Here is a 14,644-nt window from a genome sequence, read left to right on the forward strand (position 1 = left end):
GATGACCTTTCACACTGAGCCTGGTTCTGCTGGAGGTTTTTCCTTCCTGTTAATGGGGAGTTTTTCTTTCCACTGTAGCTTCATGCTTGCTCAGTATAAGGGATTGCTGCAAAGCCATGGACAATGCAAACGACTCTCCTTGTGGTTCTATGCTTCTTCAGGAGGAGGGAATGCTGCTTGTCAAGACTTTGATGCAATCAGCTGGGTTCCCTTAGATAGGAAACTTTAGACCAATATGTATAATCTGACCAAATCTGTATAATCTGGTTGAATTTGACTTTGGAAAGTGCCTTGAGATTACATGTTTCATGAATTGGCGCTATATAAATAAAAAAGAATTGAATTGAATTGTCAAGGGTGTACCCCGCCTCTGGCCCATTGACAGCTGAAGATAGGCACCAGTACCCCTCGCAACTCCACAAGGGATAGGCATGTTGGAAAAAGGATGGATGGTGGGCCAGCCCCAATATCATGGCGCCTCAAGAGGATTTAACCTACTGAGTTTGTCAGTTTCTTGGCAGACTTAGATATATAGACACAAATGTTTATAAAAGAATTTTATTGGAAAGGAATTTTTTTTCTTTTTTTTTTTAATATTGCTCTTTAAAGAACGATCATGTCCCACCGATTATTGCGAACATAGAGCTCCACAGCGACATCTGGTGAGGCCACTGACGCCACTGACGCCACAGGTAAGCACACAGGATACGGATGTCCAATGTCTTAAAATGGACTAGTCAAAGTACGAACTCAAAACATACTGAGTTCCAGTGGTAAGACATGAACATTGTTGTTTACAGATGCTCTCCATCCAATTTACCAGCAAAAACCTTTTTTTCCAGATGTGCAAACCTAGTGGAAACAAAGAAAGGACTTTCTGCTGTTAGAGTCGTCAAACATGGTTCTAATAAGTGACTTGGAGGGATAAATACGAAGACATACAACACTTTTCAAAGTTGTACCCTGCATACACTGGAAACCAGCAAATACGTTTCTTCCCACTTGAAAAATATTGGTCTAAAACACAAAATTGTTGAGGTTTGAGGTTCTGACATGACAAAATACTGCAAACTTCAAACCAAATTACGCTGTATGTTTAATTATCATTTTCCTGCAGTTTTTTTTTTTTTTTTTTTTTTTTTTTTTGCATCAGTGCATAAGTAGCTATAAAAGCTTAAATACAAGTGGTGAAATGAGCGCAGACGGTGTGTAAGAGGCGACATATTGTTCGTTTAAGTATAATGTGGTGCGTCTATTGAAGTCACACTTTGGATAACACTCGTTGTCAAAAAAAAGAAAAAAGGACGCCAAAATCCGATCACGGGGACGTTTTCTGTCAAAATTAACGAATATGGAGAAACACAAAGGATTTTGCAGCAGTGGGTGACGAGCCAACAGTTAAAGCTCACTGTCCTCTTTCGCGTGTGCCTGAGCTGAGAACAGTTTTATGGCTAAGATTACAACCTTCTCATTGGCTCAGAAGTCACAGACCCAGTCGTATAAAGAGAGAGTGCCTGATCTGGAAATCCCCCTTCCCGCTGGCGAGCGCTGAGGAGCGCGCTTCAATTTGCAGGGAAAGACTCTTTTACGCACAACGAGCTTGGAGAGCTTGCGACGGGCAGTTTTTTTTTTCATCAGGAAAAAGAGTTTACAAGCAACAGGTGAGTTTGTTTGTTTCCCAAAGTACACAGCTAAGACACTTTGAGCGGATTATCAGTCAAAGAAAACTTATTTAGACAGTTTTTATCTAATTTATTTCCAACACCTAATTATGTAATTGACATTCGAGCCACCAAAAGCAGTTTACTCGAAATACGCAACAAAATCTTAGTTGCGAATAGAACTCGTAGTGAATTGATTTCAATTATTTTATCATTTCTTGTTTGTTGTCTTGTAATTTCTCTCACGTTTAGCTGAAGCGCTCATTGCATATATTAAAAGTCTTTTTCTTATTTTAGTGTTCATTCAGTTCATTATTTTTCATATTATAAGCTTCATTTTTTTTACCTCAAAGGTGCAATAATGTAACTCATACAAGTTTAGAATCTTTGTCTTAGGGAGTGCAATTTATTGAGATATTGTACTGTATATGTCTGATAAAATGTTTTTGCTTTGTTTTGTATACAACTGTCTATGTATAATTCATAAATATCGATATATTAGTTTTACATTACTTTTTAAAGTATTTATTATAGATTTTTTTTACAGATGTATTAAAGATATGTGGATACTATTTTAAAAAAATTGTAATTTATTTAGAAAAATTTACCATTTATATTATGTTTATAGTTTTTCAAATCATATCAATATTCAGATTTGGTCTGTTTTGCTTTGATTTGTTTTCTCTCTGTGCATCAGTGAGCTGAGGCGTCTGAGTGGGCATGTGGTTGCTGGAGAAGCTCCGCAGCTCTGTGGAGAGCAGTGGGACGCATCCCCCACAGACAACAGAGGCAATCCCTGTTGCCGTTTACGCCAATGTGCTCACTCCCGAAAGGATCCCTGATTTTTTCATCCCGCCCAAACTCATCTGCTGCCCCCCAGAGGACTCCACCAGCCCGGAGCTCAAGCCCCGTGCCAATCTGAGACCCTCCTCCTCCGACCATGCCATCTGCAGCAAGAGCCCCCGAGCTCGGAGCAGCAAGAACATCTGCAGCCCTCGCATGTTCTCCCGCAACCTGCAAAAGTCTGCCAACCGTCACATCATCCAGATAGAGAGTGCCGACGAACCGGGGGCCGGGGCCACCAACAGGCTCGGCGTGGACGTCAACACCAATGCCGACCCCCTGTCGCAGACTGCAATGTCCCTGCCGTACGTCCCCAAAGCTCAGACCTCCTACGGCTTCTCCACCTTGGTGGAGTCTCCTCACACCAGACGCAAGGAGAGCCTGTTCCACAGTGATCCCAGCAGCCCCCTCACCTCACCAAACTCCCAGAGGCGCTCCCAGGGGGGGGCTTTGCTGGCCCCGGCTGACCCCAACCCTTACCGCTACTTCAGTGGAGGAGAGAGTGACACCTGCTCTTCTGCTGAGTCCTCCCCGTTTAACTCCCCCCTCCTCTCCAGGTCGGCCTCCCTACTTCGATCCATTACCCAGGAAACACAAGCCAAGGTGCATATTCCTCTCTTGTTTCAGTCAGATGATATGATCCCAAGCTCGGAGTGAATTCTCTGTGTATTTACCTGCTGCTTTTTCATTTCCCCCCCTAAGGTGTCTCGCGCAAGACGCTCCCTGGCACGCCACAGTTCACTTTCCACCGACGAATGCAGCTCGGCCGACAACAGCCCCAACGTGCAGCGGCGCCGCACGCGCTGCCCCCCCTCTCCCGCCTTCCGCGGCGCCAAGGCCGGCCACCCCAGGGGCGCGGCCTCGGATCTCCTGCAGCGCGAGCACACCATCAACCTCCACAAGGGCGGGACGGTGAGGCTGAGCACCCACTACGACCCCGAGGCCGCCCGGCTGAGGGTGCGCGTGCTCACCGCCGAGGCCCTCTACAACAGGCAGACGGACGTGAAGAGCATCAACTGCTGCGTGGCGCTCTACCTGAACCCCGGCAAGCAGCAGAAACAAAGGAGCACCATCATCAAGAACAGCAGGAACCCCGTGTTCAATGAGGACTTTTTTTTCGATGCCCTGCCCCAGGCGCAAGTGAAGAGTCTGGCCATGAAGATAAAGGTGGTGAACAAAGGAACCAGCCTGAAGAGAGACGTGCTTCTAGGAGAGAGGGAGGTGCTGCTCAGTGAGCTGCTCGCAAACCTCTAGGGAGGCCCTGTCAAGGCTCCGGTGGAAGCGAGCGGCTCGCCGCCCCTCTGCCGACCTTTTCATCCCACCTCTCCAGGCTGGGCAAGAAGCGGCATACTGATGACAAGGGAGCTGCATCCTTCACACTGTGTTGTGTGCGTCGACAGAATCTCTGTTGTCATGAGTAGTTCAGTTTAAACAAAGACACGCTTTTAAGTGCTTGCTGGCACGTGGGCAATGTGATTGGCAGAGCGGTGTTTGTGTTTTAGTCTTGACATGCTGACTTCCAAAAGGTGTCGCCCCCCCCCCCTCTCCGATGTAGCTTTTCACAGCTGATGTGTCTTACTGGAAGTTGTATTTTTGTATTAAATCTCGATATTGCGTGCAATAGTTTTGCATGTCCCTGTGCCAATATAAAAAAATATGTTTCCATGAGAGACTGGATTTGAACGACTCGTATTGTAGACATGACTGATGCAATGTGACAAGTTTACCAACTGACCAATAAAGAACACACAAAAAAAGAAACCTGGCAAGGTGATTTTTTATTATTATTTTTTTTTTTGCTCCAATCTGCAGCTTTGTCTCAGTGGGATTCTCTTTTAGTCAATTCTGAGGACCAATAAAAGACAGCAACAATGGTTCAAACCCGTCTTTAGCACCAACAAAAGCTTCCTGTTTTTGCAAACAGCTCAGGGGCTGCATCCTTTGAGACGTGCAAAGGCCGGGTGTCATCAGGGGGGGGTTTAGTGGTTCTCCGCAAACAATATTGTCTTTGTGAGCACTCAAACTCCCTGTTTAATTTTAAATCCACTCTTCCAATTCAGGCATTCCTCCAGTGAGTTTTAAACAGATGATAAGGTTGGCAATCAAACCGAACATTCTACTTCGGCTGTAAGTAATCTGCACAGACAGACGTCCCCAGATTTTAAGTTGATAAATGAAAATTTATGTGATCCCATACGCAACATAATACGGACTAAGCCCTGCAGAGAAACACAGACCGCTATCCTAATGTCGGTGCGCCCTCTGCTGGTGAAAGAGCAAAACGACATGAGCGATTTCCAGTATTAATAAGCGTTTAAGCAATTTTGTGTGCCTTGTTTGGAGTTAATTGGACATCCTGTGATTTTTATGAGACAAAAAGGCAATAAAACCCTTAGAAATGGAGGGGGGTAGGATTTTAATTTCAAAAAAGTAAAAAATGACTTTCAGAGCACTTTCAGCTTTATGCCCCAGTGGTGATGTTTCACCAACTCCATTAACTTCTTAAGTACAGAAATAAGTCTCAACAAGCACCCATTTGGGACGTGTTGGTCTGTGACTTAATTTCCCACAGACCGGAGAGGAAAATGATGAAATTGGAAAATTCAATCATTATCTTCATCTCTGTAGTTTACAGTTTCGTGATGCAAAATACTGCAGAGATTGTGGGCCCTCTAAACTTGAATGCTCTGCTGAAGACTAGCCGCGGGGCTTTGCTGAGATCAATTAGACAAATAATTGTGTTTGGTAGTTTTTCTGTTGTGACACCTCCTATTAGGAGCTCACAAAATTTAAATAAATGCATGAATAGTTAGGCTAGCACAGTGGCCTAGTTGGGAGTAATTAAACTTTGTTTATAAACCACATTTCACAGGATAAAAAACACAAATTTCCTCACAGTAAAACCAGCATAAAAACATCACGGACAATAAAATCATAAAAGAAAAGATTAAAACGGCATGCATTCAACGTCATACACCATTAAAGTCAGAAGCCAATCTGAATAAATAGGTCTTCAGTGCAAAGATAGAGGCAGCAAACTGCATGAAGGGGAGTATAGCTCTAGAGGGTCAGTAATATAGGCTGGAGCTTGATCACACAGGCCCCCGAAAAGTGAAGACTTAGACTAAAATGTTCAAATGAACTCCAAAATGCACCGGTAGCAAATGCGAAGAGATTTAAACAGGAGTAAAGTGCTGTCTCTCTCGTGTGCTGCTCAAATGCCCCGCAGCTGCATTCTAAACTGAGCGGAGATGGCCAAGATCCTTCTTTTTCAAACACATGAAAAGGCTGTTTCAATAGTCAAGATGAGATGAAATAAAAGCGTGAATAATCATCTCTTATTCCGCATTTCACACCAAAATTCGAAGCTCAGAAATATTCCGCAGCTCTGTTGCCTAGCAGCAAAGAGGTCTTGGGTTCAAATCTTGGCCTGGGGTCTTTTTGGATGCTATTTGCATCGCAACTATTATGCATACGTAAGTTTTCTCTAAATTGCCCTTAGATATGAATGTGTCCGTGCATGGCTGTTTGTCCTGTCTGTTTGTGTCTTGCCCTGTGACGGACTGGCCATCTGTCCAGGTCTCGCCCAATGACCGCTGGAGATAGGCCCCCCTGTCACCCTGCAAGGACAAGCTAATACAGATAATGGATGGATGACAGAAAAAATGGTTACATTATAACCTCAAAATTCTGTGTTTTAATTGAGAGTTTTTAAAGTAGTGTGACTATATGACTTTACCTTTTTTATATAAATAATGTGGCAGAGTGCAAACAGGACTTCTTATTTTCTCCCACTGACCAAATACTTGTCCTGTTGACAGATTTCCCTCCGAGGCTTTTGATCTCTGCATCACCTCCTGGTTCAACATGTTGCCTCTTTGCTGCTTTTCTAATTAAAGCTCTCCTTCACCAACCTGTCAGTTTAGGTGCTTGATAGATTTGGAGTTGTACTATTTCAGTGGTTGGATGCTGGATTGACTGTTCTCTGTGAGATGTTCAAAACTTTGATATTGTTTTATAACAACATCTTGATCGAGAGTGGAAGCAACTTCCTACTCTGCTCTTTTACGTACTCTACTCTGTTGCTGCATTTCTGCACCTTTTATTCTTTTTCAGTTCCGAATTGTTCTATTTTCTATCATTTTGACTGTTGTGTAAAATATCGGGTAAAGCAGTCTTGCGGCTGAGATGGGATGGAATGGTCGAAAAACAGGAGCGGCGTCAGGAATTTTAGGCCCCAAATAAAAAAGGGTGAAAACAGGACCAAACCATCAACACATTTATAAACAATAAAAAACATGCTTTTTTCCCCCTTCTTTTTCCCCCAAAACATTTCAGCCCTTGGAATTGTCCCAACTTGCCCCTGGTTGAAGAGTAAGTACATTTTGTTCATACAGCACCTTTTTACAGATAAAAATCAAAATGTGCTTCACAAGAATAAAAGAATAAAACAAATGATAAAAACATTGTCTAAGTAAGTATTTCTTTTAAAAGAGTCAGTAGATACTGTGGAGCGCAGAGAGGGTGGAAGGGAGTTCCAGAGCATTGGAAACACCGCCTGAAAAGCGCTTTCTCTACGGGTCTTAAAATGAGTCCGAGGAACCACCAGCAGCATCTGGTTGGACCGATCTAAGAGGAATATCCTTAATAGTTAATAGTTAAAATTTTTAACAGGGGGTCAGGGCAATGAGGCTAGAACAGGGTTTATCGCTTACCTCACATAAAAGCCTTCCTGCTGCATTTTGCACAGTGTGAAGATGATCCACATATGCCGTGTTTAGACAAGTAAAAAGACCGTTGCAGTAGTCCAGCCGCGATGTAATACATGAATGGGTGATCAATTTCGGTGCTGTTTTTGATCCAAAAGATCTTAATTTAGATGTTTCCTAGGTGATCAAAACGGTTTCTGACAACATGCTTACAGTGACTCCCAAAAGAGAAAGCTCTGGCGAAGAAAACGCCCACGTTTTTGTGACACCATCTTTCACCTGCTGCCATAACCTGCATTGTGAGAAAGGATAAGGGTTTCTATCTTCTTGTCGATAATCTGCAGCTAGTTCTTAATAGACAACAGTTTGATTGGCTAGTTCCTTGTAGTTGGATGAGGCATTCAGACCAAAGCATTGCAGTTCCAATTTATACAGAGTGCAGCTGAATTATTTTAATGTGAAAACACGTTTAAAAGCATATGTCCTCTTTAAAAAGAATTCTGTTAACTGCTCTCTATCATCCATGCTCCCCTCTTGCACAGCAACTTGATAGATCATAAGAGAACTAAAAAAATGTCCATGTTTTATGCATGACTGGTAACATACAGTTTAATGACGACCTCACCAGGTAAGGTATAATCCAGAGTTCAGTTCAGTCATCTCTTCTTTGCTTCTTCTTCTGCTGCTGTAGTACCACGGAACCCAGCAGTCAAAAATAAAATGTGTAGTTCTGATTTAATACCACAGAGTTGCATTAAAAATAGGAAATCTGGTTTCCAAGAGACGAGATACAATATTTAAAAAAGATCTTAAGCCAAGAAAATATGGTTCCATTGAGAAAAGCCAATTAAAGTGCTTTCCAGTATTATATAAAAAGGTACTAATTTGCCTGGATGCTGGCATTGCTATTGCTTTAAAAGCCTCTAAACGTTTTTGTCATGTTGTTCCTGTGGTTTAAAGTTTTTTTTAATGAGATACCTGTGAATCTTCCAAAGTAGGCAGAGTGCTCTCCAGCTGAAAGGACCCAGACCTGATGGTGTGCACTGCTGGCAGGCTGGCTAAAAGACGATTGCTGCAATTTTTATTTGCTTACCAGAAAGACGGCTTGGGGTGCTCGCAAATATTGTTATGATCACAAAAAACACAAATAGCATAGGTGTGGAACAACATTCATCAAATCCACTAAAATAAGCAGGTCAATATTTTGCCCACACTTGTGTAGCTATGCAAAATAACAATAAATGAATTGAAAAGGTAAGTGTGATAATCATTTTGTTATATTGTTTGAGCAGCACTAGGAAACGTGGTGCTTTTCTTTCTCTCTTTAAAAACAGTCTGAGGTTTTAAGAAATGTTTGTTTTTTATGTAAACCCCATGACATAGTTCAACAATTATTTTGAAAAAGGTTGTGATACCCAGAAACAATAAGCAAGCCCAAAACCTACATTCAGAAAAAGTCACATAGGTAAAATTAAGGGAAGGGCACTCAGTCAGCTAAACATAATATCTCTTACAGCATTGTTGAGAAAAGCCCTCGATAGAAATAAAAGGGAGGCATGATGTGCATCCATGTTTTTATGGGATGAGAAAGAAACCTTTCAAAAGGGGAAACTTTCCACAAGTATATATCCTAACTTCACTCACAATTGCAATCGTGCCTTGGCCACATAGCATTGACTACAGCAGTCCAGATGCTCAGCATATGGTCACTGAAAACTGGGATGGTCATCTCAGCGTGGCACCTTGGAGGTTTGCTTACTAGATTAAACCCAATTTCAAAGGGAAGCTTTCTTGGCCATTTTCAACAGTTTCTGAAGCTGCAAATTATTTTCCTTATATTCTTCAGGAAACTGCTGGTCATTTTGTTTTTTCTACTCTTCTTTAATAAAAATGTGCTCAACTTTTTATGTCAGTGGAAGTGCCCAATTAATGTTTATAATTTCTATGAGTTTTTTTTTTGGGAGTTATTCATTTTTATATTCATTTTATTCTAGCTTTGTTATTTAAAAAATATTAGATATAGTGCCTTTAACACCTTTTACCCTGGTTGTTTAAAAGGTCTACATTTTCTTTGGAGAATATTAAATCTCTATTATTATGTTTTTCTTTTACTTTTAACAGAAGTGTTAAGAGTTGGATATATTCAAGCTTTTTGTTTTACCATTAAGGGTAAATTACCGCAGAAGTAGTAGCTTGATTAACTACTGATGCTGTTAGCTTTAAATAATGCAGTTTGTTGATATCTCAGGAGGCCTCAATGTCTTGTAGATACACCCTTAAATGGTAAGGATAGTTGGTAGATCTACAGAAAAATGGATTGGAACAAAGCTTTAAATGTCCATGTATACTTTTCGTATTTTATGAGTTTAATTTAAAAAGTGAGTTTTTTAACATATTATTTTGCCTTTAAAAGCCTGAGGATTAATAAGACCTATGAGTAAATCAACAATCTTTATTGTAATTATGTGTTACTTACATTAGTGAAATGTTTGATATGAACAGAGCTGGCTCATAATGCACACAGATTACACATATGCAGACACAAGACATAATCTTTCCATATTTGTATACATTTAAAAATAGACATATGAAAATGCATATATTAATTATATTATATTATATTATATTATATTATTGCTTGGTGTAAGAACCATGAATAAAACATTCCTTCCTAAACAAAATAACGGTCGTTGAGACTGGTTTTGTACAGTATAATTCAGATTAAGCGTCTAATAACGATAGCAATAATTGGCTAAAGATAATAATTTCTTGAACGTGTCAGTTCGCCGTCAGCTGACTGTCAGTTTCAGACTAAAAGCCCAACGCTGCTTTCAACAACCAAAACAATGGAAGCGTCAGCTGTTGTCAATTTAACTCGCCTGCTTCATGGGAAATGCAGTTTAGTCTCACCGACACGCTGCCCGCCCCGCGGACGAAAGCCCTCGTGCCGGGACCACATTACCCAGAATGCCGAGCTGCGTCGATAAACAGAGCCCTGTCAAAGAGCACAAACGCCATCTTGACACCAACCTCAAAATGGCAGAAAGATGTGTCGGAAACTGGGTCCAAACTAAGATTCGGGTGCCCCGCGACCGAAAGCCCGGTTCGCCGCTTTCTCAGTAAGCAAGTCGGTATGGAGTTGGCGTGCGGTGCCGCAGCACAGAGCCTGTAAAATGGATATAGCGGTGGCGGTGTTCAACGCGGCCAGAGATGGTAAGCTGAAACTTATCCAGAAGTTGCTGAGCAACAAAACTCCCGAGGAGCTGGAGGCTTTGGCGGAGGAGAAGACGCAGGGCAGCACGGCGCTGCTCATCGCCTCCCGGTACGGACACCTGGAGGTGGTGGACTACCTGCTCGAACACTGCAGGGCTAACGTGGAGCTCGGGGGCTCGGTCAACTTTGACGGCGAGACCATCGAGGGGGCCCCGCCGCTGTGGGCGGCTTCGGCGGCGGGTCACCTGGCCGTGGTGAAGACGCTCCTGAAACACGGCGCCTCGGTCAACAACGCCACGCTCACCAACTCCACGCCGCTGCGGGCCGCCTGCTTCGACGGCCACCTGGAGATCGTGCGCTACCTGGTGGAGCACCGCGCGGACATGGAGGTGGCCAACCGCCACGGCCACACCTGCCTCATGATCTCCTGCTACAAGGGCCACAAGGAGATCGCCAAGTTCCTGCTGGACCGCGGCGCCGACGTCAACCGGAAGAGCGTGAAGGGCAACACGGCGCTCCACGACTGCGCCGAGTCGGGCAGCCTGGACATCATGAAGCTGCTGCTGAAGTGCAACGCGCGCATGGAGAGGGACGGCTACGGCATGACCCCGCTGCTGGCCGCCAGCGTCACGGGCCACACCAACATCGTGGAGTACCTGGCCCACCAGCCGCGCACGTCCAGGGAGGAGCGCGTGGACGCGCTGGAGCTGCTGGGGGCCACGTTCGTGGACAAGAAGCGGGACCTGCTGGGAGCCATGCGCTACTGGAGGAGAGCCATGGAGCTGAGGCAGGCGGGCGACGAGGACGGGTCGCTGCTCAAGCCTGCGCCCGGGCCCCCCGTGCCCGCCTACGGCTGCGCGCAGGAGGTGGGCACCGCCGAGGAGCTGGAGGCGTTGATCACGGACCCGGACGAGATGAGGATGCAGGCCCTGCTGGTCCGCGAGCGCATCCTCGGGCCGTCCCACCCGGACACGTCCTACTACATACGGTACCGGGGCGCCGTGTACGCCGACTCGGGCAACTTCGAGCGCTGCATCAGCCTGTGGAAGTACGCCCTGGACATGCAGCAGAGCAACCTGGACCCCCTCAGCCCCATGACGGCCTCCAGCTTCCTCTCCTTCGCCGAGCTCTTCTCCTTCGTGCTGCAGGACCGCGCCAAGGGCACCCTGTCCACCCGCGTCACCTTCCAGGACCTGATGACCGTGCTGGGCAAGAGCGTGCGGGAGGTGGAGCGGGCCGTGGCGCAGAGGGACAACCCCCCCGAGGCGCCGCAGTTCAACAAGGCCCTCGCCATCATCCTCCACCTGGTCTTCCTGCTGGAGAAGCTGGAGTGCAGCCCCGAGCAGGAGCACCAGAAGAAGCACACGGTCTACCGGCTGCTCAAGCTCAACCCGCGCGGCCGCAACGGCTTCGCCCCGCTGCACATGGCCGTGGACAAGGACACCACGTCCGTGGGCCGCTACCCGGTGGGCCGCTTCCCCTCCCAGGCGGTGGCGGCGCTGCTGCTGGAGTGCGGCGCCGACGTGGACTCGCGGGACTGCGAGAACAACACGCCGCTGCACGTGGCGGCCCACAACGGCTGCCCGGAGATCATGGCGCTGCTGGTGAAGGCCGGGGCCCACTTCGACGCCACGAACGCTCAGAGGAGGACGGCCTACGAGCTGCTGGACGAGCAGAGCAGCGGCCACCCGGCGCTCTGCCCGCTCAACTACGTCACCCTGCAGTGCCTGGCGGCCCGCGCCATCGAGAAGCACCGGCTGCCGTACCGGGGACTGATCTCCGAGGAGATGGAGGCTTTCATCGAGCTCCACTGACGGCTCCCCCCCCTCCGCTAACGAACGCTCTGCGTCGGTCGTCGGCGCCGCTCCTGGTTCTAACAAGCGTGTTTCAGACCAAACCGTAGCAATAAACCTGCACCCTGTGGAAGTAGTCTCTGCTTCAGATCTGGGTTTCATTCTCTTTTTCTTTTAACGAAGTCCCAAAAACGTTTTAAATTCTCAGATGTCTGGATTCAGACTTAAACCCGAGTCACGTCTGACGGCGTTTGGACCGGCGCCTTTCTGGCGTCGGTAAAGCTGATGAAAGTATGTAATCTCTAAGAAGTGTTCCCCCGCGTGGATTTTCTCGGCTTCGTTAGTTTCCCCGTTGCTGCCTCTTAGAGACGCCATGCAGACGCTCAGTCGCGCTGCAGCAGGGGATCATGAAGGGTCACAGTGGCGTTAGTGAGCAAAAAAAAACCGGTGCCGGAGCCCGTCGCGTCGGTTCTACTGAGGGCTGAAAAAGAAAAGTCTGAAACACACGGGTCAGAAATCAGATGGAAAGCCAACCAGCCCGGAAGCTCCTTCGACCTTAGAGGTCGGAGGAAGGAAAAAAAAAAGTGACGGCTAAGGACTGAAGCCTGCTTAATGTTGTCTTCACCGCTGCACATGAAGTCGTTTCTCAAAACGTTCCACCCTGAAAAAGGTTGCGTACCCGACGCCCTCTGTGTCCTTTTTCAGGTTGACAGGTTTTTAAAATATGCGTGAAAGCTTCCCAGTCCAAAGTGACTCATTGAGCCGTTTTGTCTAACAGCCCAAAACCTCGTTATTGGCAGAAATCCGCCTGTTGTTTAAACGGAAATAACTCATGGGGGAGAAATAGCCAGTTGTTACATCCGTGACGCTAAAACCAAAAGCTCTTCGCAAAGTTACTTTAAAGCACTTGTCAGATCGTTTTCTAATCTAAGAAGAAAAGCATCCTCTAATGAGTCTTACAGGAAAACATGCTAAGTCAGACGTAACATTCCTTTTGTTGTCTGGATAAAAAAAGCAGCAGCAGAGGTTTAGTTTCCCTCGCAGCAAATAAACACACCCTTAGGTGTCGCTAACATCCCTCTGTGATTAAATCACCTATCCAGTCCTTTATCTTTAGGACTCAACAGTTCAACTTTTAGGACTTAGGACGTGAAAAGACGTGAGACTAGCAGAGCGCCGACTCGGTCCCGCCTCAGGTTTCTGTTTCTCCGACAAAAAAAGGAGCGTCGCACCGCGGCGGGGCTTCTGCAGGGCATCCGGTCAAAACGAGGCGCGGCTAGCCTTCAGTGCTTCCTCCCTTTTTGTTCGTTCACGCATTCAGACAAAACGGGCTCAAATCGGATCAGGTCTTTCCACTTCTTCCGTCTGTTGAACGTCGGGAAGATGCTCAGACTTCTGTGCCAAACTTTCTTTTACTGACTTTTATCTGCGTGGAAGAGAGTTTCGACTAGGCAGGGGGGGCAGGGACGCTAGTTTAATCTGGTGACTCCAGCGTCTTAATATTTAAGAACAGTAACTGGAGAGAGCTGCCCTGAGCCGATTGGTTTAGGCCAACCCCGTTAGTGTTTCTAATCTATGCAGTTTGGTGTTTTTAGGTTTCGTTTAGCAGTATTTTATTCCAAAAAGTAACGGTGTCTGTACAGAGCGGTTTCTCTCAAGCGGCACACGCTCCTCTTACAGACCGACTGACTGGGCCTGATGGGTTCCCTGGAAATGGCCGCCTCGTAGTTTAACTAAGAAGGCCTTCACGGTTTCCTCCTCCTCCTCCTCTCGCAGCTAGTTGTTTTTTAATACCAGGAAGCCTGACGTACGTCTCTGTATCTGTGATTCCGGCAGCAGCTACCGTGTCCGGCCGAATGTGGACGCGACGGCTCCTCCGCTGTTATGGGGGGTTAAAACGGAACAGAACCCGGCTTTTTCCCTTTAACCTCAGGCGCAGCTCAGAGAGATGAATTCAGCCGTTCAGTCTTACCAACGAGACACTTCCTGTTGTTGATCTTCTATTTATTGCAGACGTTCTGTTGGGACTGAATGCACGGCGAGCGGCTCGACGGATCCTGGAGCCCCCGCACCGACATTCAGGCTCTCAGGCCGCCGCCGCCGCCTTTCTTACTGAACTCACTCATTGACCCGGGGTCGGCTCGAGAGCTGAAAGTGTGTTTGGAGATGCCTGAATAAAATTCAGTCGAAAAGCTAAACGTGCATCTGTGTTTGTGTTCAAACGTGTCGTTTCTTCCGCTTTAAGGTTGGCGGTGGGTAGGATGGCTGTGCTTTTTGGGTAGATGTCAGGGTCCAGGTCGGACGCAGCCATCATGGACTGGAGCTAATTTTAAATCAATGCCCCTCATTCCGAAGGCATCCGGTGATCTAGGCCCATCCAGACCCGGCCACAGAGCAGTTTCAGTTCTGGTTGTCCTACAACGCG

General features: G+C 46.3%; 2 protein-coding genes across 2 annotated transcripts; both read left to right on the forward strand.

The window, feature by feature from the left end:
* The first annotated feature begins 1,515 nt into the window (after window positions 1–1,515).
* On the forward strand, window positions 1,516–4,265 carry LOC105934202 (C2 calcium-dependent domain-containing protein 4C). Its single transcript, XM_012874084.3, has 3 exons — window positions 1,516–1,661; window positions 2,359–3,107; window positions 3,207–4,265. The coding sequence occupies exons 2-3, from the start codon at window positions 2,382–2,384 to the stop codon at window positions 3,756–3,758; spliced, it is 1,278 nt and encodes a 425-aa protein (XP_012729538.2). The 5' UTR covers window positions 1,516–1,661; window positions 2,359–2,381; the 3' UTR covers window positions 3,759–4,265.
* A 5,899-nt stretch (window positions 4,266–10,164) lies between these two features.
* fem1a (fem-1 homolog a) lies at window positions 10,165–14,417 on the forward strand. The gene has a single exon (XM_012874086.3). It carries the CDS (start codon window positions 10,387–10,389, stop codon window positions 12,238–12,240), a length of 1,854 nt encoding a protein of 617 aa, XP_012729540.1. The 5' UTR covers window positions 10,165–10,386; the 3' UTR covers window positions 12,241–14,417.
* The last annotated feature ends 227 nt before the right edge of the window (window positions 14,418–14,644 follow it).

The sequence above is a fragment of the Fundulus heteroclitus genome, chromosome 6 (assembly GCF_011125445.2).
Source record: "Fundulus heteroclitus isolate FHET01 chromosome 6, MU-UCD_Fhet_4.1, whole genome shotgun sequence".
NCBI lineage: Eukaryota > Metazoa > Chordata > Actinopteri > Cyprinodontiformes > Fundulidae > Fundulus > Fundulus heteroclitus.